This window comes from Pteronotus mesoamericanus, unplaced genomic scaffold (genome assembly GCF_021234165.1).
Source record: "Pteronotus mesoamericanus isolate MK-2021 breed Mesoamerican mustached bat unplaced genomic scaffold, CSHL_Meso_final contig_59, whole genome shotgun sequence".
Taxonomy (NCBI): Eukaryota; Metazoa; Chordata; class Mammalia; order Chiroptera; family Mormoopidae; genus Pteronotus; species Pteronotus mesoamericanus.
Window position 1 is genome coordinate 6,595,716 of NW_026555206.1, and position 22,811 is coordinate 6,618,526.

At 48.7% G+C, this 22,811-nt stretch overlaps 1 protein-coding gene across 2 annotated transcripts in view; it reads left to right on the forward strand.

Annotated features, from left to right (window-relative positions):
• The window catches only part of LDB3 (LIM domain binding 3), a 62,727-nt gene that overhangs the window by 30,787 nt on the left and 9,129 nt on the right, over nucleotides 1-22,811 (forward strand). Inside the window, exons 8-12 of one of the 2 annotated variants that reach the window (XM_054580473.1) lie at nucleotides 3,778-3,963; nucleotides 7,081-7,223; nucleotides 15,880-16,345; nucleotides 17,572-17,752; nucleotides 18,335-18,455. In XM_054580473.1, the coding sequence (XP_054436448.1) occupies nucleotides 3,778-3,963; nucleotides 7,081-7,223; nucleotides 15,880-16,345; nucleotides 17,572-17,752; nucleotides 18,335-18,455 (1,097 nt within the window). The remainder of the gene's footprint in view (nucleotides 1-3,777; nucleotides 3,964-7,080; nucleotides 7,224-15,879; nucleotides 16,346-17,571; nucleotides 17,753-18,334; nucleotides 18,456-22,811) is intronic. The other variant, XM_054580471.1, reaches the window with a different exon arrangement.

Genomic DNA, 22,811 nt, shown 5'->3' on the forward strand with positions numbered 1-22,811 from the left:
CAAGATTGGGGCATGTGTGGTTAGGGAACTCTGGACAGGTACTCCAAGCAGAGAAAGCAGAGGTGCTGATGAGAAGGGGTGTCCCAGAACCCTGAGTTAACCATTTTGGCTGGAATGGAGGGAATAGAGGAAGTTTTGGTTAGTAGTGGTCCAAAGTGAGAATGGCAGGCTATGGGATTTTGACTGTGTTCTGAAGGCAATGTGGAATGAGTGAAGGTTGCAGGCCACCACTCACACTGCTGCCTGTGAGGACTGCTGTGCACTCTGCCCCAGGGGTGTCAGTCGCATAGACTACAATGTCGACAGGGCCCCTGGAGTTGTGCAGTGCAGCATCCCAGCTGCAAAGTGATGTGGTCAGTGCTGCCCTGAGCAATAGTTGGTGATCAGGCTGCAAGATGAAATGCCATCTAGGTGGGTCACAACATGAACAATGTAAAGACAAACCACCTGACTGGCGTCCTGTCATCAGCTAATCAATGGAGATGTTCATTCATGCTACATTCTCTTAACTAATACAAATAGCATCATCACCCCAATAATAGAACCCACCCCAGCACCAACAATCACAACACCTCCACCATCACCAACAGTTTCAGCCCATCCTTTCCATACATAATATAATTACCATCAATAAGAGCACCATCCAAAGGCACCATAACAAACACAGGGTTGGCATGCCCCCCCTTAATGCCAACTGGACTGAGAGACGAGATGGGCTGGAAAGGGGACTGTAGCCAGGCTGTGTTTCTCCTCTGGCCACACACTCCCCATGGACCCATGAGCAGTTGAATAGAGTTGGTTTGGTTTGGTTTTTGCTTAGATATTTAAAGTGAATTATGACCAAGGCAGGAGGCAACTATAGCATCCTAAATCAGGCTGGGACAATTTCATGGGTGCTGTCTTTAGTACTGAAGCCAGGGTCATGCTTGCTCACTGACACACTCCTTGGGGTTTTAGCGGGGCTCATGAAACTTCTGGCAGGAATTAGCCTGGACAAGACCCTTCAGGATATTCTTCCTTGCTTCCCCTACCTTTCCTAGGCCCTGGCTGCTTGGTGTCTGCAGACAGTGGACCTAGATAGGAAGCCACTCAGTAAGAACCCCAAGCAGCAGGCTCACGTGCATGCCTTTTGTTCTGGCCCTGTGGAAGATCATGAATTTCTCTAGGGCCCCACCTCACCCCCAGGATCCAGGGTTCATTTGGAGCTATGTCTGGGGAGAATGCCAGGTAAGCTGGTCTGACAGGAAATTGGAGCAAAGGGGACAGGCAAAGTCAACTTTCTGTTTGTCCAGCAGAATACTGTCCCTAACCCAGACACTTTCATCACTCCTGTCCTGAGTGGTATCCTCAGTTCCCAGAAGCCCACAGGAAGCATGTAACAGGGTCAGAGAGAAATAGATAATGGAGGCTGGGTGTCCTATGTCAGCCTAGACTTTCCCAGGCCATACTTGCCCATGCTGTGAGGAGGGTCTAGCAGCCAGCTCAGCAATATGGCTTCAGGAACCGCAGCTACTTCTCCGATGCAGCCGCTTCACAGAAATAGCTTCCGGAAGCTAGGCTCTTTCCCAGAGGATGGTGAGTGGCTTCATGGAAAGGCCAGAGCCAGGCACTGCCACAGGCCTGAGAACTGGGCTGTCTGAGGCTTCTTCTCAGAACTACTAAGCTGGGAAAGCGCTAGTCAGGACATAGCTACTGCCCTTGCCCATCATGGAAGCTTCTTCTAATACCCACAGAGAAGACTAGTGCTCCTTTCTATGGGGCAGTCAACCCATGGCCTTACCACTTCTCCAGCTATCTTCTTTCTCGGCCCGCTCACATTATTTCGTGGCTTTCTCTGCCACGCACCTCACTGGATGGAGATTGATTTGATGGTGCTTTGGTGAACAGCTCATGGCCCTCTGGCATACCTATCAGGAACAAGCCTCTATAGCACCTTGCTACTCCAGGTGTGATCCATGGACCATCAGCATCAGCATCAGCTGGGAGCTTGTTAGAGATACAGACTCTCAGCCCCACCCAGACCTACTGAACTAGACGCTGCATTTGAACAAGATACGCAGGTGATTCACCTGCTGCATGTTAAAATCTGAGAAGTGTGGTAGTGAGGTTTTGGCAGCTGGTGAATGTTTTAGCGGAGATTCAGTTTCTCTGGAGGTCAGACTCTTCACCTGTAAAATGAGGATCTTGATACCAATCTCCCAGCAAGGTTGAAAGGATCAAATGGAATAATGCTTATCCAGCTGTTTGCACAAGGCCTGGCATATGGTAAGCACTCACAGAGGGAAGATTATTATTCTAATTCTTTCTAATAAGAATAGTGCCTTTTGTTGCGGGAGATTTCTACTTGCCTCACTCTAAGCAGGAGTTTCTTTCTTCCTCCATGAGGCTGCCCTTGAGGTACTGGGTAAGGCTTCAGATCCAAATGTCCCTCAGTCAGATCCTGCCGTCACTGCCCATATGTTCTAGGAGCTTGAGCAATTGAATTCTCCGTCTCCATTCCCTCATCTATTAAACGGAGTTGCTAATATCCACATCAGAGGGTGGTTGTGAGGAACTACAGACATATGCCTGGCACATAGTACCAGGTTAATAAATGAACGGCATGGCAGGGGGACAGCCATTCCCAATTGCAGGAGTCACAGCAGACTGTTGCTGTTGTAGCAAGTGGAAATGTTAATCCAATGACTTAGATAAGCAAAGGATGTGCATTTCTTTGCTTTTCTGTAATTTAATTTGTGTTCTCGTCCCTGTTTCACAGGTGGCAGAAATCTAATCCCACCAATCCAGGCTCTAATGCTCCTCTCTTGCCTTGGAGTGGTTTGGGGGAAAGAGATGCTTACAGAATAGCAAAACACACAGGGCAGAGCATCTGGGCACCCGGTCCTTGATCATGGTGCACCTGTGCTGGCATCTGCAGGAATATTCCCATTCCAGTGGCATCTGTGGTGATATCCCCATTCTGTCTGGCTACTCTGGTCTACACTGACACAGCAGTCACCTCTCTTGTTCCCAATCTCAGATGTGCAGGCACTGAGGGCCATGTCCATGACATTCCTGGGTAGATGAGGAATCCTCTATGGCTGTGAGGGCACATGACAGCCTGGGGATCACTGGGCTGACTTGGATCTGTTTGTGCCTTCACCATGGGGTCCTGCCACCTCTCTAGAGTTTACCCAGAAAAGGGGCACAGCTGCCTCTATTCTCAAATCCCCCATGCCATGTTGCCCCCTTTCTGGTCCAGATAACTTTGATCTGCCTGGCATGGCAGCTTCCATCCATCTTCCAAATGTGTTCTTAGTGCCTTGGGTCCCTCACAGCCTAAAAACCCAGGCTCTTACCACTCTAGAGCCTAAACCCTTGAGGCTCAAATATCTGACCTCTGCTTTCCTCATAGTATCATCCCTTCTCAAAGGCAAAATGTGCCTCTGATGAAATGGAGAAGGACCCCCTCCAAGAAAACAAACAAAACAAAACAGAATGAGAGTTGATTATTCAATCTACTGTTCCATCACACTGTTTTTTGTAATACATACTCAGAGAGAAAAATTAGGAAGTGCAAATGTGGGGCGGGGGGTTCTTACCAGGCTTGAGAATAATTTTGTTACTGTGATCCTCCTTGTGGTCTGACCCCTTCCCTCTTGGGGTTCTGGAGCAGAAGATCCTGCTCTGTTTGCAGTGTGAATGCTGCCTTCCGCCCAGCCTGCCTCTGCTGCAGCCACCACTGCCATGCAGAGGGACCCTCTTGACCTCTTGTTTTTCTTGGTCCCGCCTCATCAGCACCCCTATTGAGCATGCTCCAGTGTGCACCAGCCAGGCCACCACCCTGCTGCTGCCTGCTTCTGCCCCGTCGCCTGCTGCTGCCTCTCCCAGCGCAGCCTTGCTGCAACCCCTGGCTGCAACCACTGCCCACGCTACTACTGCCTCTGCCACGGCCCTTGCTTCCAGCCGTGCAGGAAGTCCAAGGTAACTGCCCCACAGGTGCTGGCCCTGGACATGGGGATGGGAGGCAGGAAAGGCCTCACCCTGGGTCCATCTGTAGGCAGCTGTGTCTGGCTCTCAGAAAGGCCTAACCAAGGTAGTTAGAAGTCCAGGGCCCCGAGGAAGTCAAGGCTGGCACTGCTTGCTGCAGCAAGTGAAGGAGAGTGTACAGTCTGGCTGAGGACAGAGGAGGGATGTGTCTGCTCTAGTGAGAGAGGTAAAAGTCTCTCTCTCTCTCTCTCTCTCTTTCACACACACACACACACACACACACACACACACACACACACACACACATTAGATAACAAAGGGTGACTCTGTGGAAAGTCTGTGTTCCTGGAACTGGAATTTGGGAGAATGGAAGTTGTCACCATGGGCTGGGAAAGCCGAGGAAGGCTCTGTGAAGGAAGGAACATTGACCTGTTCTGGGAAGGCAGGTCAGATATTTAGCAACTAACTTGCCCTTGTTCCTTAGCCTCTCTTCTCTTGAAGGAAAAGCATGCTAACTCCAGAGGCACCTGGTGCAGTGGGCTTTAAATCTCTGCTCCACCACTTACTGTTTACAATCTTCAGAAAGTGATTAAACTTCTCAGTACCTCAATTTCCTCACCTGTGAAGAGTAATGCAATATCTATTTTATAGGGCTGGGATAGAAAAATTACATAAAACACCTATCACATGAAATGGTCTCAGGTATTGCAATTTACTGCTTTCCAACCTGCCCTCCTGGGTACCCAGCAAAGGCAGGGACGGGGGTGTGAAACGGGTGTGGGCAGGCGTGGGGAGGTGGCGGGTGCAGGCTGGCAGGTCACTCTGGAACAGCCAGGCAGTATAACAGACCAGGCTGACCCAGCTCTTTCTGGGTTGCACAGAGCTATCAAGTTGGTGTTAAGGTCAGACCCAGGTTTCTCAGTTTCCCACACTCCTCTTCCATGGTTTGGCTGGAAAGGACATGCCTCATGATGCACAGGTTCCAGGTGCAGCCTCAGGAGGATGAAGGGTGGGTGGAGTAGCCCAAAAGCTTGTGGGCTCCAGCCCTACCCCTGAGGCTGTACAGTGACCCAGGTGGTGCTGGGCCCAGCCTTTCCCCAGCCCAACTCAAGCCTCCAGAGTGAGCCTACTCCAGCCTCCAAGGGTTGTTCTATCCCAGCTCCAGGGACACTTGGCAAGTGCTTCCCCTCTGCCTACCAGAATTGCTTCAGGTAAGGGCACAAAGAAGAAACTTAAAGGAGGTTAAGAAATGTCCCTGCTGCTGAGTGGGAAGATGCCTCCCCGGTTTGGAATGGGGAGCTCTGGATGCTGGGGCTATGCTCAAAGGCAGGATTCAGCAGCGCAGCCCAGGCCTCTGTCTCCTGGGGCCCTCAGGACTCCCTCAGTAGGGTAGACTTCCCTTCACTTTGTCTTGCTAAGAGAGCCTGGGTGGAGGTTGGAGAGGGACCTGGAATGCTCCTAGCTTTGGGCTGGAGCAGAAGTCACCAGGGGACCACACTCTGGGCGTAGCTACCTTCCCTTCCTGTACAAGGGCTGGGATGAAGGTAGAGGGAGCAAGTGGGAGGCAAAGGGCCACCCAGCGTTTCACTGGAGCATGGCCTCAGAATCTTAAGCCTCAGCTTTCTCCCACAACAGCAATCCCTGACACAGGACCCATGGTTCCTGGGATGCTGAGAAAGCATCCTCCACTGGTGAGAATGTCTGATTAAGACCCACTGACTTGGCCTTCTCCCACCACAGTGGAAGCTGGGTACCCTATGGACACTGTCTCCTTCCATTGAGAACCCTACTGGTCTTAACAGGTTGGTCAGGGAAGGGCAGGCAGGCCCAGGGAGGGGAGACAGTGGCCTCACTCAACCAGAAACATGGCAATGTGGCAGAGAGTCTCCACACCAACCAGGTCTAGGACGATGGCTGTCTGAAGCTCATTGCACCTCGGCACTGTCTGGGGCAGCACAAATCAGGAGCTTGACAGTGGGTTCTTAGCTCAGAGCCACCCACTTCCAGAGTCCTAGAAAGGCAGGTACTCCCTTATCCTATGACTTGGCCCAGCATGATGCATAGGCCCTGAGCCCGTGTCAAACAGGAAGAGGGAAGGAAGGAAGCCATTGGCTGGTGAGGGGCAGTACATTTCCAGGAGCTCACTTCTTCGGGACCCTGTTTCCCCTGGGTGTGGTCACATGGTTCCTGTTGGTATCGGAAAGATGTAGGGAAAGATGAGGGATGTGTTCTGTAAGGTGTTCATCAGTTTTAAATGGAAAAAGAAAAAGGGGGGAGGGATTCACAGACAAATGAAATTGTGAAACACTGGATCAGTCAAAGTAAAACAAGATGCTTAACTCCGGCAGTTCTTATAGTCTTCAGCTCTCCAAGAAGAGAGGCCAAGTACAGCATTTCCTGAGGGCAATGAACTGGGACACTTTTTTTCCTCCATCTCTTTGGTCTCATGATCCCTGGGCCACAAGTAGGAAAAGGCCGCTCTAAGCCTCTTGGCAGCTAACCCAGTGGGAAGAGGGCAAGAATTGTACTTGGAAGAGAAGTATGTTTGGGGTGAGGGGGTCTCCTGGCTTCCCATGAGCCCTCCCTGGAGCCCTCTTGCCCAAAACCCTGAGACTTTACTGCTCCCTCCAGTAACAGTAGAAAGGGGGAGGGGAGGAGGTCAGGCAGTCTGAGACTGTGAAGTGCCACAAGATCAGAAGGTAGAGGGGGCGGGGCATCTCTGACTACCCCCACTACCTCTCTCCTGCCTCTGTTCCCTCCAGCCCCAGGCCTACCCTTGCAGTCTCTTCCCATGGGGGTGAAGGATTTTCTCTGCATCCTGATGTCCAGCTGGTGGCTGTCCTCCCTCTCTCTGTGGACTATACCTCTCTAGGTGTCTCTGCGGCTTTAACCAACCTCGCCAAGACTCAACACCCAAGGAGCACCTTCCTCCCCTCTAAGACCTCATGGTCTTTCCTCACAGCCTCTGGCAGCTGTCCCAGATCATCTCTATCAGGCTTCCTCTCCACAGAGGCTCCTGAAGATTGGAGAGCCAATCTGCAATGGCTGCTAGTGCCAGGGCCTGCGTGTGGCTGTCCTCTTGGCCACTAACTCTTCCCCCCTCGGTTCCAGGCCCCAGGCCTCTGCTTACAGTACCACCAAGGCAACCTCTCCAGCACCTGCTGCCCACACATACACCGAAGCCCCAGCTGCCCCTGCACCCAAGCCTCGGGTCGTCACCACTGCCAGCATTCGGCCTTCTGTCTACCAGCCAGGTGAGAGGAGAGTGGGAGGGGACACTATCACACTGGGCACAGGTTCCAAGGGTCAGTTCTGAGGCCACATCCTCAGAAGGATGGTGGTCAGAGAGGCCCTGCTAATGTGGTTCAGACCTCCTTCCCCCGGTTGTAGGCCAGAATCCTGTAGAGCCTGCCTCTGACTCTGGGGAGACAGACGGGCAGTGCCAAGCAGGAACATAGCTCTTAGGAAGAGGATGGTCCTGCCTGGGGATTTTCAGGCTCAAGGCGAGGGAAGAGGATTTAGGGAGAGGAGTTTGTTCTCCAGGAGTCTGGGTCTGGCTCAAACCAGAGGACGGGCAGCTATACAAAAGATGCGATGGGCTTTGGAAAGCCCTGCAGCATCAAGGTGTGACACTGGGCAAGCTGCTCAACCTGTCTGGTCTTTGGTTTCCTCAGCTGAGGCAGGATAACTGGAGGCATGGAAAGCATAAGTAAGGTAGCAGGGAGGCCTGCACACAGTTGACAGTGCCTGAGCACACTGACTGTCTGTTCTATCACTCTGGTTCCCATTCTCTTCACTGCCTAGGGCCCCCTTGCAGGGATGAGGGCTCAGCCCCATGACCCTTTATTTCCTAGCCAAAGTTGGGCCTGCTCCCCAGAGCCCCAGGGCAATGGTCAGGCTGGCTTGCACCACCCTCCTTCCTCTACTATTCCTGCTCAATGAACCTAAGGACTTCTTAGCAGGTATTTTCCTAGGCTGGGGAAAGGTTCCATGTGCTCTGGTCTATAGGATGTGCCCACAGGAGAGCTCCTGGCATCTAGGCCCTGACTGCTAATATCACCATTTATCCCCTCCTTCCCTCTGGACTCTGAATTCCAGGAGGGCAAGCCTATAGCTACTCAGCAAAAGAAGTGAATAGGAACAAATGAATGAATGAATGCTGATGAGAATCACAAGTGTCCTCCCACTTGCAATGGGGAGTGGGCAGAGAAGAGGCTATGAGCTGCATGCTCTGGTGCCTGAACACCCAGGGATAATGATCACAAGGGTTCCCAGAGTGATGCCCTGGTGCCTATTACATGGATGGATCAGATAGGAAATTAGGTGGGTACATGCTCTTCATTTAAAGCATTATACTTTCAACATATTTATTTTTATGGACATCTTGAATTTATGGAAAACATTAATACTTTTCCACTTGCAGTAGGGATATAAACTGTTCTTTCCTCCCTAAATTATTGTACACATATCATTTTTACATATAGTAAAACTCGAAGTGAGGAAGTTAATGTCTCGTTTGGGAAATAATGAGGTAGTTAATTCTAAGGGGGCGGGGAGGAGGCTTCTCCATGTCTGGAAGGACAGGGAGAGTTGGCCAAGCAGCCAGCCACAGGGTAAATAAAGGAAGCGTAAAGTCTGGGCTCAGGAGCATGTCTTGTTAGGTAACATGAAAGATCCCAGTGACTATTCTTACGAGGCTGGAGAGCAGGGGAGGCAAACAAGCACTGAGTCAAGAAGGGCCTTGCTTCAGGAGCTTGACTTGTATAGGGCACAGGAGCCCCCCCCAGACCTGCGTTGACAGAACTCACTGTGACAGCAGAGTTGAGTGCAGGCAGTAGAGAGGCGTTATCGTAAGACAGACTCCCCTAGCAGGGCCTGCTCTGCTATCTAGGGCAAAATACTCATCTCCTGGGGAGGGGGGGCGTTTGCTCGTTTGAAAAATGGGCGTGATACTGTATACACCTCGTGTTCTGGGAATGAAATGAAGCACCAAGCGCAGTGCTGGGTACACAGGAGGTGCCATTCTCTGTGCCTTCAGAGGCAAGGACACAACGTTCTGAAGCAGCTAGCCCGCGGGGATTGGGAACACCGAAGGGAGGGTGGAAAGGAGTTTGAAGGAGCGGGGGCAGGTGGAGATCTGTGTGGAACACACACCTGTCTGGGCCTCGTGCCCTGGCCGGGTAGGGCTCGCGTCCCAGGCAGGTCTTTCTGGGCACCTTCCAGGGCGGGCCCGGGTTCTGAGTCCCGCACCCGCGCAGGCTCTCCTTCGCAGGCCCACCAGGGGGCGGCAGAACTCCGGGGGCGGCACTGCTTGGCCCGCAAGGCGCCGCTTCCCTCCTCCTTACGCGCTACGGCCCAGGCTGGCGAGGCCTGCAGGAGCCCGGGGCCTCCACAGCGTTCCCAGGCTGGTAGACGTTAACTCATTCCCGCCGGGAGGGAAGGAGGCGGCCTGCCTCCACCCCCTCTCTCGGGGAGGCACTGCTGCCGGGTGGGGTCCGGGGGCAGCTGGCAAGCGGCCCAGCGAGAAGCAGGGAACGTGGGCCCGAGCCTCTGAGCCTCTGAGCCTCCTCCCATCCTCCCCTCCTCCCCTCCTCCGAGCACCTCAGCCGCAGGTCCCCGCGGGGGCTCCTCCAGGACGAGGGTGGTGTTCACAGCCCAGATCTTATCGCTGGCGCCGGGGCTGGGCGGCGCTTCCCTTCCCGGAGCACCTGGGGCCCGGGAGGAAGCCAGGCAACAGCGTAGAAGCCCAGGCCGGGTCGGCCCGTGGGCGGGGCGGGGGCCAGGCGCTCCCGGGAAGCCAGCCCGACCTGCAATGAGTCAGAAATCACCTTGTTTAATTACACATTCCCGAGCCTGCGAGTGCGATAGGGGCCTTTTGAACTTGCCAATTAAAGATGAAATATCACCTTCTAATTTGGGCGGCTGAATTCCGTCACACAGAAATAGCAACAGCCCGGGACTTGGAGATGGGATATCGGGTCTTTGCAGGCAAGTCCGAGTGGTGACGCGAGCCGGGCATCAGGGCGCAGAGGGAAGGGGGCCACAGGGAGCAGCTGCTTCCCGGCCCCCTTCCCTCCAGGAATGGCAGGTCATGATGGGGGAGGGGAGCTTCCGGGCTGTGCCTGGAGAAGGGAAGGTCCCCAGCTCTGGATGAGTGAGCCTTGCTCAAGGAAGCGGCAAAATTCAGGACCAGATTTTGGCCTGCCTTTGACCGCTGAGATCTTCGTGTTGTAGCGACTTAGGAAACGGGGCTGGATCAAGGAGTCTGGAAGAAGGGGAGGAGGAAAGAGATGTTTTCCAGGTAGAGGGAACTGGTTTAAGTAATCCTAGAGTAAGGCAGGAAAAGTAGGCAAGGACTTGATTTGGAAAGGGGCTTGTTTTTGCTGCCTCGGGAGTAGTTAAACTGAGGGTGGAGAGAGGATCTGGTTTTTAGTTCGACTACCTGAGCTCCAGGTCAGCTAGGTAGTTGACAAGCTCAGTGACTCTGAGGTAGTCACTTAAGTTCTCCAAGCTTCAGTTCCTCATCTGTAAATTGGACTTGAAAATATTATCTGCCTCATTGGACTACAGTGAGTGTTACATGAAATAATGCATATAAAGGGCCTGGGATGTGGAAGCAGTCAGTACTTGTTAGCTACTGTCAAATAAAAATTAATTTTCTAGTGGCCACATTTTAAAGCAAAGTAAAAGGAAGCAGGTGAAAATAAGTTTATATTTTATTTTTAATTATATTTTATTGATTATGCTATCATAGTTGTCCCAATTTTTCCCCCTTTTCCACCACCCAGCAACCCCCACTCCCTCAGGCAATCCCCACAGCATTGTTCATGTCCATGGTCACATGTGTAAATTCTTTGGCCACTCCACTTCCCCTACTGTACTTTACATCCCCATGTAACTACCTATTTGTACTTCTTAATCCCCTCACATCTTCACCCATTCCCCTACGCCCTCCTCCCATCTGGCAAGCATTAAAACGTTCTCCAAATCCATGATTCTGTCTCTGTTCACTTAGTTTGTATTTTAGATTCAATTGTTGATATATATGTATTTATTGCTATTTTATTGTTCATAGTTTTGATTTTCTTAAGTAAGTCCCTTTAACATTTCATATAATAATGGTTTGGTGATGATGAACTCCTTTAGTTATTTCTTGTCTGGGAAGCACTTTATCTGCATTTCAACTCTAAATAATAGCTTTGCTGGATAGAGCAATCTTGGCTGTAAGTTCCTGCTTTTCATGACTTTGAATATTTCTTGCCAATGCCATCTAGCCTGCAAAGTTTCTTGTAAGAAATCAGCAGACAGTCTTATGGGAACACCCCTCTAGGCAACTACCTGCTTTTCTCTTGCTGCTTTTAAGATTCTGTCTTTATCTTTAACCTTTGGCATTTTAATTATGATGTGCCTTGAGTGGGCCTCTTTGCATCCATTTTGCTTGGAACTCTCTGTGCTTCCTAGACTTGTGTATGTATTTCCTTCACCAAATTAGGGAAGTTTTCTTTCATTATTTTTTTCAAATAGATTTCAATTTCTTGCTCTTTCTCTTCTCCTTCTGGCACCCCTATGATGTGAATGTTGAAATGCTTCAAGTTGTCCCAGAGGCTGCTTACACTATCCTCATTTTTTTTTTTTTTGGATTCTTTTTTCTTCTTCTTGTTCTGATTGGTTGTTTTTTGCTTTCTTATGTTCCAAATCATTGATTTGATTCTTGGCTTCATCCACTCTACTGTTGCTTCCCTGTAAATTGTTCTTTATTTCAATTAGCGTATCCTTCATTCCTGACTGGATTTTTTTTTTTTTTTTTTTTTTTTATGTTATTGAGGTCCTCACTAAGTTCCTTGAGCATCCTTATAACCATTGTTTTGAACTCCGCATCTGACAGATTGCTTATCTCCATTTCGTTTAGTTCTTTTTCTGGAGTTTTGATCTGTTCTTTCATTTGGGCCATGTTTCTTTGTCTTCTCATTTTGGCAGCCTCCCTGTGTTTGTTTCTATGTATTAGGTAGAGCCGCTATGACTCCCTGTCTTGGTAGTGTGGCCTAATGTAATAGGTGTCCTATAGGGTACAGTGGCACAGCCTCCCCCAAGCTGAGTACTCAAGGTGTGCCCTTCCTGTGAGCTGAGGACACCCTCCTCTTATAGTTATGCCTTGATTGCTGTTAGCAGGTCAATGGGAAGAATTTACCCATGCCAATCAGCTACAAGAACTGGCTGTGACCACAGACCACTACCCTGTGCCCTCCATGGAGGATCAGCTGTGCAGGGGCAGGGTGGTGGTGCTTGGACATGGTCTGTAGCTGTCTGCTGAGTGTGCAGGCTCTGGGGTTTTCCTGGTGGTGCAGGCCAAGGTCAGCCTCTACCTGTGTTTTGCTCTGGACCAGCCTGCATGAGCTATAAAGCAATATGAGATGGCTGCTGTTTGTGCTGGGCTTGGAGGTTCCCAGGAAGAGCAAAACTGTTTATCTAGGCTGACTGCAGGTAGTGCTGGGCCTGGGTCCACTTAGCAAAAGAAATGGGGGCTGGGGCTCACTGAATCCAGTTGTTGTTTGTTTGAGAGGATTTAGGGAGTTGTGAAGCATGAGTCAAGACGTGCCATTCATATGGAAAAGTCATTGTGAACAGCTTGGGTAGGCTTGGGTGGAATGGAGCCTCAGGGGATCTCCAATGCAGGGCAAAGAGTGTTCATCAGGTTGATGGAGTCTCAGATATGGCAGCCACCTGCTGGCTCTATGGCTCTGTTGCGGGAAGGTTCAGAGAAGGGACAATGGCCTCTGCCTGCTTTTCTGTCTGGTAGAAAGCTGTCCCTCAGCTCTTGCTTTGATGCCCTACACTTCAGTTCCTCCCTGTATGCCCCTGGTGCCGTTCAAGCTGCTCCCCTGGTGCTTGAGCTCAGAGGGAGTGAGTCTGAGTAAGTCCATGTGTGGGTTATTTAAGAGGAACTGCTTGAGACTCCAGCAGTTTCTTCTGCTGTCTCAATCCCCGCTGATTTTTGCAACCAGAAGTTATAGAGACTTATCTTCCTGGCACTTGAGCCCTGGGCTGGGGGGCTTGGTGTGGGGCTGGGACTCCTTGTTCCCAAGATATCCCTCCTCAATTTTTATCTACCACACATGGATGTGGGACTAGCCCATTCCACATCCCTGCCCCTCTGACCAGTGTGGATGGATGTGATTTCATTAATTCTGTAGTTGTCAGACTTCTATTCAACTCAATTTCTGATAGTTCTCAGTGATGGTTGTTCTGCAGTTTAGTTGTAATTTTGATGTGGTTGTGTGGGGAGGTGAGCCATGTTTACTTATGTCGCTATCTTGACCAGAAGTCCTCTCTATTTTATTTAACACAGTATATTCACACTATCATTTCAATATATAGCCAATACAAAATAATTATTAATGAGATATTTTATATTCTTTTCTCATACTAACTCTTCAAAATCTGGTGTTTGTTTTATCCTGATAGCACTTCTCAATTCAGATGAGCCACATTTCAAGCTCTCAACAGCCACATGGGAAAGCAAAGGATTAGAGCTTCTGTTTTAAATCCTTGTAGCAGAGATTCCCTCACCTTACAAAAAAAGAACACAAAATCTTGCATAGAACCCTGTTATATATGACAGAGGAGTGAGTCTGCCCTGAAGTTCTGCTAGATCATCTTCTCCACAACTGGTCCCTTGAGGCATTTCCCCCCATCCCCCTTGTCCCCGGCACTTTGAGATTCTCTGCTCTGGGCACTTGGAAGCTATGCAGGGGTGTTATGAAGAGTGACAACACCTTGAATTTGGACTTTTCAAATTTACAAAATGAATGCAGTATGTCACTGGTCGCTGCCTACCACTTCCTGTGAGGCAGGCAGTGGTGTCTTGCGTTGCACAACTGGTGAGTAGACTCAGCCTCAGGTTATCTGACTTCAGGGCGCCACATCTCCCACTCCTGCCCCCTGCATCCCGCAGTCTACCTGGGCTTGGCTCCCTCAGGTGACCACCAGGCTATGAGATGAGCTGACAGTTCATCCTGACCCTGAGACCCAGCAGTCACCAGTCCCCATCATTCTCACTAATTTAGTGACACATATACCATGCCAGCTACTTAATCCTCATAATAACACTGTAAGATACTAGGAATTATTATTGCCATTTTTAGACAAGGAAATTCAGGACCAGAAATATTAAGGAACTTTTCCAGGAACACATAACCAGGATACAGTAGAGCTGTGCTCCTAAAGGCTGTGCTACATACCAGAGGATGAGTCCTTCTCCATACTGACAGTTACTCCTTGATCATATGGTACACCAAGATTTTATGGAAATTGGACTTGTGCTCTTTACAGAGGCAGCTTGGGGTGATAGAATGGTTTTGGAGACTCGCCTTACCATTTACTGGCTCTGTCTGAGCCTCAGTGACCTCAACTGTAAACAGGACTAACAAAGATGATCTGTTATGTGTCTAGTCTACCTCCTCGGTAAGTGGGAACAAGATTCCTTGAGTATGAGGCCAGCATTGCTCCCAAGTGGCTCCAGGGCAGAGGGTTGTGGAGGGTTTTACCCCCTCAGCTTTCCATAACACAGGTCTGGTCCCTCCCCACCCCCAGTACAAAGGTTTCCAGGATACCCAGCTCTGAAGAGCCAGTCATCTGAGAGTGGAAGGTACAGAATTGGAGCAGCGGACCACAAGCCACTCAAGGTGGTCGAGGGGGAACAGGTGGGAGTGACCAGAGGCCAGCCCATGGCTTTTAGCCCTGAGAAAAGCCTTACTTTGTAGGTTGGACCCTGGTGGGTCAGTACACCTCAGCACAGTCCATCCACCCAGACCAGGCTCAGGAATAGGGAGGAGGCTGCTCTGACATGCTCTCCAGGGTGGGAGAATGAAACCTCTCCAGAACAAACTGAGTTGAGGTGGCATCTGGAAACTTCCTCACCAGAAAAGGAGGCCGGCTGGCTGGCTGGTATGTGCAGGACAGTGTGGTTCTACAGTGGAGGCACCAGAGCACTAAGATACCTGGGTTTTGAGGGTCCAGGCCTCTGAGGGCTTTGGGTGAGCAGTTTCAATGCTCCTTTGTGTTGTTATCCCAAAAAGGTTTTTAGCTCTCTGTGAACTAGAGGAGGGGGTTCCAGAAGTGGGGCAGTGACTTCCTTGGTAACCTCTGTGGTCACTTGGACCCACTCTCACTTTCTACCAAAGTGACACGGGAGAGCACAGGTGCCCCAAAGGCAGCTAGACCTGGACTGTGTCACCTTAGCATCTCTGTCCCAGGCTCCCTCTGAGTGACTCCTTCAAGACCCCCACCCTAATCAAACTGAGATGGAAAAATCGAGCCCAGATGTTTTTCAGGAAAACAATTGTAGCTAATCCTGAACCCAAACCTGAGAACCTTCTGCCCTGTCATTTACTTTGTCCCAAAGACTGGACTAGGTCCAAGTTCAGCAAACGCATGCAACCAAGGCATTTCAGATGTCGAATCACAGGTCAGAGTGCACCTGAAGCATCTTCCAATCAAGGTCAAGCTGACCCACTCCCACACTCTTCTGGGCACAGGGGACCCAGACAGAAGCCTGGCCTAGCACCCTACCTCCACTCCCTGCTTTCTGCAGACCTCTGGCAGCCAAGGCCCAGCAAGCCCCCTCCCTCGCCCCCCTTGCAGCTGTAGATATTTATGGCTCTGTCCCTTTCCCAGCCTCATCCAGGCTCTGAGCTTCTGGGGCTCTTCTCCCAGGGCTCTTATCTCCCTTGGCTCCAGCTGCAATTTCAAATCCAGGACATCAAGAAGCTCAGGATTGTGTCTCTTAGGGTAAAAATTGGAACTGTCCTACTCTAATATTAAAGTTGCCTTTCTCTGGCTGGGGGTGGGGGTGTGGGAAGTTGGGGGGAGTGAATTCCTGACACATTTTCTTTGGATCTTTTTGGTTTGCAGTGCCTGCATCTACCTACAGCCCATCCCCGGGGGCCAATTACAGTCCAACTCCCTATAACCCCTCCCCTGCCCCTGCCTATACCCCCTCCCCTGCCCCTGCCTATACTCCCTCCCCTGCCCCTACCTTCTCCCCCTCCCCTGCCCCCACCTACTCCCCCTCTCCAGCACCAGCCTATACCCCATCACCTGCCCCAAGCTATAACCCTGCTTCATCAGTGGCCTACAGTGGAGGCCCTACTGAATCTGCCAGCCGCCCCCCTTGGGTGACAGATGACAACTTTTCTCAGAAGTTTGCCCCTGGCAAGAGCACCACCACCCTCAGCAAGCAGTCTCTGCCTGGAGGGACCCCTGCCTATACCCCAGGTTCCCAGGTGTCCCCTCTTGCTAGGGGTACCTTCCAAAGGGCTGAGCGCTTCCCAGCCAGCAGCCGGACCCCGCTCTGTGGCCACTGCAACAATGTCATCCGGTATGGTCCAACTGTGGCCCTGTGCTGGGGTGCTGGAAGGGTGGGGGTGCTGGAAGGGTGGGGGTGCAGGTTGCTTGCCTACTGTCTGAGCCCTATAGTAGGGCTGGGGAATGGGAGGGCAGGTATAGGGAGAAGGCTGTATGCATGCAGGGCAGCCTCAGGGCCCTTTGGGCCAACATCTGGTCTGACCCTCTCTGAGCTTTGGCTTCCATCCCTGTGTGACACCCACTTCTCTGGGAAGTTGGGAGGATTCCGTGAGGTAAGTGGGTGAGGCTCCCAGTGTGGTACCTGATGCCAGGATCTTCCCCTTGGCCTAAGGCTTCGTTCTGAGAATGGCAGGTCTTATTGTCAGTAGGTTAATTGGGCATATTGCAAGCTGGCTGACAGTGCTGGTTTTGACCAAGTTTTCCTTTAGGGTTGCTTCTGGGTCTTTCCACAGACAGGCCTGTGCTGCTCAGGGCTTTGGTGGGCACCTGCCACAATAATGAAAATAAGTCATTTCAAACTTAGAAGCCAGGATGATATGTGGTGCTTATTTGAATATAGTATGTTTACAGAATGTGTGTATGTCAGGAGGACAGGAAGCTTACATATATATGAAAAATATACTTTTACTTAAAAATAAAGTAACACATCTCAGAGAAGAACTAGAAAATTTGGAAAGAAAAATTAAAATATAAAACATTCCTCATAGTCCCACTCTTCTGACTACTAATGTGGACCTAGACTCCCCAGGTTTGTGTTCTGGGACTGCCATACTAGGCCTATGACCTGGAACAACTTACTTAACCTCTCTGTGCCTCAGTTTCCTTATCTGAAAGTGGGTATCATAGTAGTAACGACCTCACAGGATTATTGTGAGAATTAAGTCAACAAATACAGATTTCTTCTTGACCAGTGCCTCACACAGAGGAAGCACTTAGTAAATGTTAGCTATCAGCCCCATCATCATTGCTCTTCCTGTTGTAATCATCAGTAGTCAATTGAATAGATAGTCCATAATATGTTTAACCCCATCCCCTATGGCAGATGTTTGAGTCACTTCCCAGTTCTCTATTGTAAGCCATGCAACAATAAACATCTTTCTGCAAGGAGCTTTATCTGAATTTTACATTATTTCATTAGAACAATCACAAAAATCAGGATCATAGGGTCAAAGTATGGGCATTCTTGGGGATCTCAAGCTTTTGGGGCTGCCTTAGTAGGTGCTGTTCTCTGCTTCCCAGGGGCCCCTTTCTGGTAGCTATGGGCCGCTCCTGGCACCCAGAAGAGTTCAACTGTGCCTACTGCAAGTCCTCCCTGGCAGACGTATGCTTTGTGGAGGAGCAGAACAACGTTTACTGTGAGCGGTGTTATGAGCAGTTCTTTGCCCCAACCTGTGCCAAGTGCAACACCAAAATCATGGGGGTAAGTGGGCAGGCTGCATCCTTCTCTGACCCTTGTATTTTCTCCAACCAATCTTTCCCCCTCTCCCAAGAAAGCTGAGAAGTTGCTGCTAATAGAGGGGGCAACTCCATTTCTATTCTGGAAGGAAATTAGTTTGCCACCAATGAACTAGGGAGCAAATGAACTTGCAGTGAAAGATGATTACATGCTTGGGCTACACAGCTTGAAGTGGTGGTAGAGCTTCTGCAAAGCAAGTAATGGCTTCATAGCCTGACCTTACCATGGACCTGAATGCAGCCTTGATCCTGGATACCCCTTGGTAAAATGGCAGTATCAAGCAGTACCTCCCTTCCAGGTTTGATGGGAGTGTGAAGCATCTCAGTTACATAAGCACTCTCAGAACCTGGCACCCAGCAAGTGCTGAATGAGTAGGAACCCCTCCTTTGAGGGCCTTTCCTTGGAGCATCCAAGGCCTGCTACCTGGGCTCTCCTGCCGTGCTCCCAGATGGGATGCTCTGGCCTTGGCCAGGGTCTGGTGGGGAAGGCAAGCCCAGCTCCCCTGCCCCTGGACCTTTCTCTCTGAACCAAAGCTCTTTCCCTCAGGAAGTGATGCATGCCCTGAAACAGACGTGGCACACCACTTGCTTCATCTGTGCAGCCTGCAAGAAGCCCTTTGGGAATAGCCTCTTCCACATGGAAGATGGGGAGCCCTACTGTGAGAAAGGTAGGGCTGTTGACCTGGTGGGAGGCCCCCCACACCTCATCCCCTCACTTTCTGCCTAGGCCAATTCACATGAAACCATTAGGAGGCTCCAAGTGGCAGAATCGCGCCAATATTGCACAGAGGAAGTTCATTAAACTATCTCCCCTGACCATTGGGTTGTAGCTTTCCCAGGGGCAGGTGTGGGTGGGTGGATGGAAGGGTTGGGGGCGTGAGAGAGGAGCTTGTTTTTTTATACATTCAATCTCTGTTCCCTTCCCTTCACCAAATATGTGGGACACAAACTGTCATCTTGTAGTGGTGTGGGAAAGCTTTCAGATGATTTTGATTTGGAGACCAGAATATCTAGTCTGAAAAGGCTTTGGCTCTGTACTTTATTCTGGGTTCTCTTCCAGGCTCCACCTCAAGGTTGACTTTGCAACCTTGAGTGAGCCATTGCACTTCTCTGAGCCTCACTTTTCCCACCTGCCTCACAGAGTTATAGTGAGGATTAAGGCAGAGAAAGTTGTGTAAAGCATCAAATACTTGAAGTTCCTCTCCCTGCTCTTACAGTGTTCCTTCAGGGTCCTATAATCTCCCTGTCTGAATTCAGAGTTTCTCTGCCTCCCAAAATGCTATATGTTGTCTTAAAACTTGGAGGAAATTCTCATAAATTCTGAAGACAAAGCACTCTATTATAAAGAGTAGAGTATCTGGGCTAACTAGTCCTTCACTCACCCACTCACTCGCTTGTTTATTCACAGCCTGCTTCTTTTAGAAAAGGACTTGAGGCAGCTTCCAACAAAAGGTAACATTGACATAGTGGTTAAGACAATAGAAATAGAAAATCAGAACTAAGTAGAGGAGGGAAAAGCAAGCATGCTGATTATGAAGACAGAGTTACAGTGACCGAGTAGCACATTTGAGGGCAAAAAGAGAAACACAATAAGTTAGTTTACTTTAAAATCAGAGAGGAGAAAACATTTTAGTTCTTCAAGGAGAAAAGCAAAACAAAATGAAAAATTTCCCCCCAACAATAAATTATAAAAGCGATTTCTTGGATTTTTGTATGCTGGTAAAGTCTCTTTCCAGCTCTGAAGTTAATTGAATGACTTAGTCACTTAATAACTGTGCCTCACTTTCCATATCTGTAAAAGAGAGAGGATAACACTTGTTTTTTCTCTTCTTATGAACATATGGTGATTATTCGTAATTAAGAAAAGTGCTATTTTTCCAATGTGACTGCAATTATTAATCTGCTAAAAGTGTTATAACTTTAATAATTTTAGATAAGCCATAATTTGTGTTTCAGGTTTGCGAAAGAATGATAGATTCCAACCATCACTACTGCCCTCTCCATAGTAAGCCCCCACAAAAGGTTGATGGACATTTAGGTTGCTTTCACTTCTTCATTATTGTGAGCAGAGCTGCTATGAATGCAGGTGTGCAAATATCTCCTCAAGATCCTGTTTTCAGTTCTTTTGGGTATATGCCCAGCGGTAGAATTTCTGGGTTATATGGTAGTCCTATTTTTTGCTTTTTGAGGAACCTCCATCCTATTATCCTATTTTACACCCCACCAACAGTGTACAGAATTCTAACTGCTCTACATTTTTTGCCCATATTTGTTATTTTCTGATTTATTAACTATTATTTCTGTTAGCAATCATCCTAATGAGTGTGAAGTAGTATTTCACATTGCAGTACTTTGTCATCATTTTTATTAACAACTTGGAAGAAGGCACAGAACAATAGGATCCAGACTCAAAAAGATTTTAGTTGGCTGCAATGATGAGCTGACCCTTTTATATATTACATCTTGCATACAGGTAAGACAGTTGGGAGGGTCAGACCCTCCCAGACTGGCCTGCATTGGAGCGGTGTCCGGGCCCTGCAGGGCATCACAATCACCTGGGGGAACTTTAAAGAGACAGAAAACATAAATTCCCAAATCTCCATAAGTGAAATTTCATGGGGTGCCCCTCTCTCACCCAGGTGATGCCTATATTCAGTTAAGTTTGGGAATCCAAGTGTGGTCCCAAGACCAGCAGCTTTAACATCGCCTGGGAACCTATCAGAAAGTGTATCTTCCAGCCTCACCCTAGATATGTTGAATCAGAAATTCTGAGGGGTGAGGCCCGGCCGTCTGTGTTTTTATTAACGCTCCAGATTTTTGAGAACCACTGCTCTGGTAAAGCACTAAGCCCTTTTTCAACACAGAGCATCTGTGATTTCATGGAGGAAATCCTTTTACAAGAGCAATAAAATCCATTAAATACAGGGTATGAATTCAACTTAGGGCAGAAGGGAGTCAAAGAAAATTATAAAGACTTAATAGGAGAAATAAAGCAAAGAATAAATACAAGGAAATAGATTATGCTTCTGGTGGGAAAGGCCCACATACAAACTTGATTCAATACTTATTATGTTCTTCTGTAGAATAAATGATGAAAAATATCAGGGTTTTTTGGGTTTTTTTTTTTAATGTAGTAGAGTCAGATCTGTACTACCAAATTTTAAAGCAAATTGGCAATTCTCCAGATCATATAGAATCAAATCTAAAACAGAAAAATCAACCAGTAGGAAAGGCTAGATATTCCAAAAGTAAAATCAAGCCACTGTAAGAGCTTAATCTGTGAAAAAACACAGGTTTCACAACAGGAGAAGGAATTACTATTTAATAAGGCTGTTTGAGCCATTTCATTATCAATTCATCATTTACCTATCAAATGTGTGCCAGTTCCTGTGTAAGAAGCTGGGCATGTAAGAAGGGACCTCTACCCACAAAAACCTCAAGTAGACCCATCATCATGTGATATACCAGCACATAAGTGGACAGTTAAGAGATAACGAATGAATGAAGAGGAAGGGAAACTCACAAGAAGCACTCTGGAAGGCCATCTCATATCTCTTGGTGGAGTGTGGGTGACAACCTCCCAGAAGAAGGGCCTGGCCCAAAGGATTATAGAGGTTCAGATAGACTAAGTGAGGAGAGTTTTCCAAGCCCAGGTCATGGTTCATACAGAGGCATGGAGGTGGAAGAGAGAGCCCACAGCATCTGGAGACCAACTGGGAGTAGGAAGAGAGAAGTCAGGAGTCGGGTGCAGGGCTTGCCCTCCAGTGGAGATGGGTTGGCCTATAGCTCTATTTCCTATCCCACACTAATAAGCTCCACAGAGCATAGAATGAATGATAAACCTGCTGTAACTCCGTAAAGGAAGCAGAATAATGTTTTCTTAGCTCTGGTGAGGTGATGGATTTCTGCCTACTGAAGAAATTAAGTAGTCTGTCAGAAACAAAGTTCACAGACTGTGATATATGTAAAAGCATTTACATGTCAAACTATAATTACACCCAAAAAGGGAAACCATACATTAGAAAAATGCAAGAGGTGTAACTTATCAAAGCTCAGTGGCAAATAGGTAACTGTAGACAGCATGAAGTCATGTAAAGAGGATGATAAATTTGGAGTCCATTAGGCTCCTTACTATTTGCATAATAGAACCTCTACCGTCAGTTTCCTTGTCTTTAAAATGAGAATAAATAGTATGCCCTGGCTAGTGTGGCTCAGTTGGTTGGGCATCCTCCCACAGACTAAAAGGTCTCAGGTTCAATTCCTGGTCAGGGCACATGCCTAGGTTGCAGGTTGGGTCCCCAGTCAGGGCATGTGCAAAAGGCAACCAATTGATGTTTCTCTCTCACATCATTGTCTCTCTCTCTCTCTCTCTCTCCCCCCCCTCCCCTCCTCCCCCCCAAATAAGTGAACATACATAAAAAAAAATAAATAAAATGGAAATAATGCTTTATCACAGAGCTGCTGTGAAGATTAAACAAGAAACATGGAAAAGCACTAATATTGGATTGGCACATGGTACTCAAATCAGTTCCCTTCCCCCCTTTCACCATTTATAAAGACATTCAAAATAAGAGCCAACATTTTGAGGACTCGTGCCAAGTACTTCACATACATTATCTTATTTATTCTGTATAAAAACTCCATGAGGTAGGTACTGTAGTTATTCCCATTATATAGGTGAGAAAGTTGAGGCACTGAGAAATCAGGCCGCTTGCCTCAGGTTTGAACAATTCATAATAGAGCTGGGATTTGAACCCAGCTCTTTCTTTCTTCATAACCCAAATTCATAACCACCATGGCACTCTGCCTCTCAGCATGTGGCCTAAGACAGTGAACAGGCCTATTATCCATAAGCACTCCTGAGCAGAAAAATCATTGTAAGAAAAAGCCAACTGTGGTGGAGCTGTGGAGAGACCAGTACACTTCTGGGGAAATGAAGGCTTCATAAAAGCCATCGAGCTTTTTTAGAAAAACCTGGAGCAGTTCTATATTGAGCAGTAGAATTGCTGCCCCTGTGGCCCAGA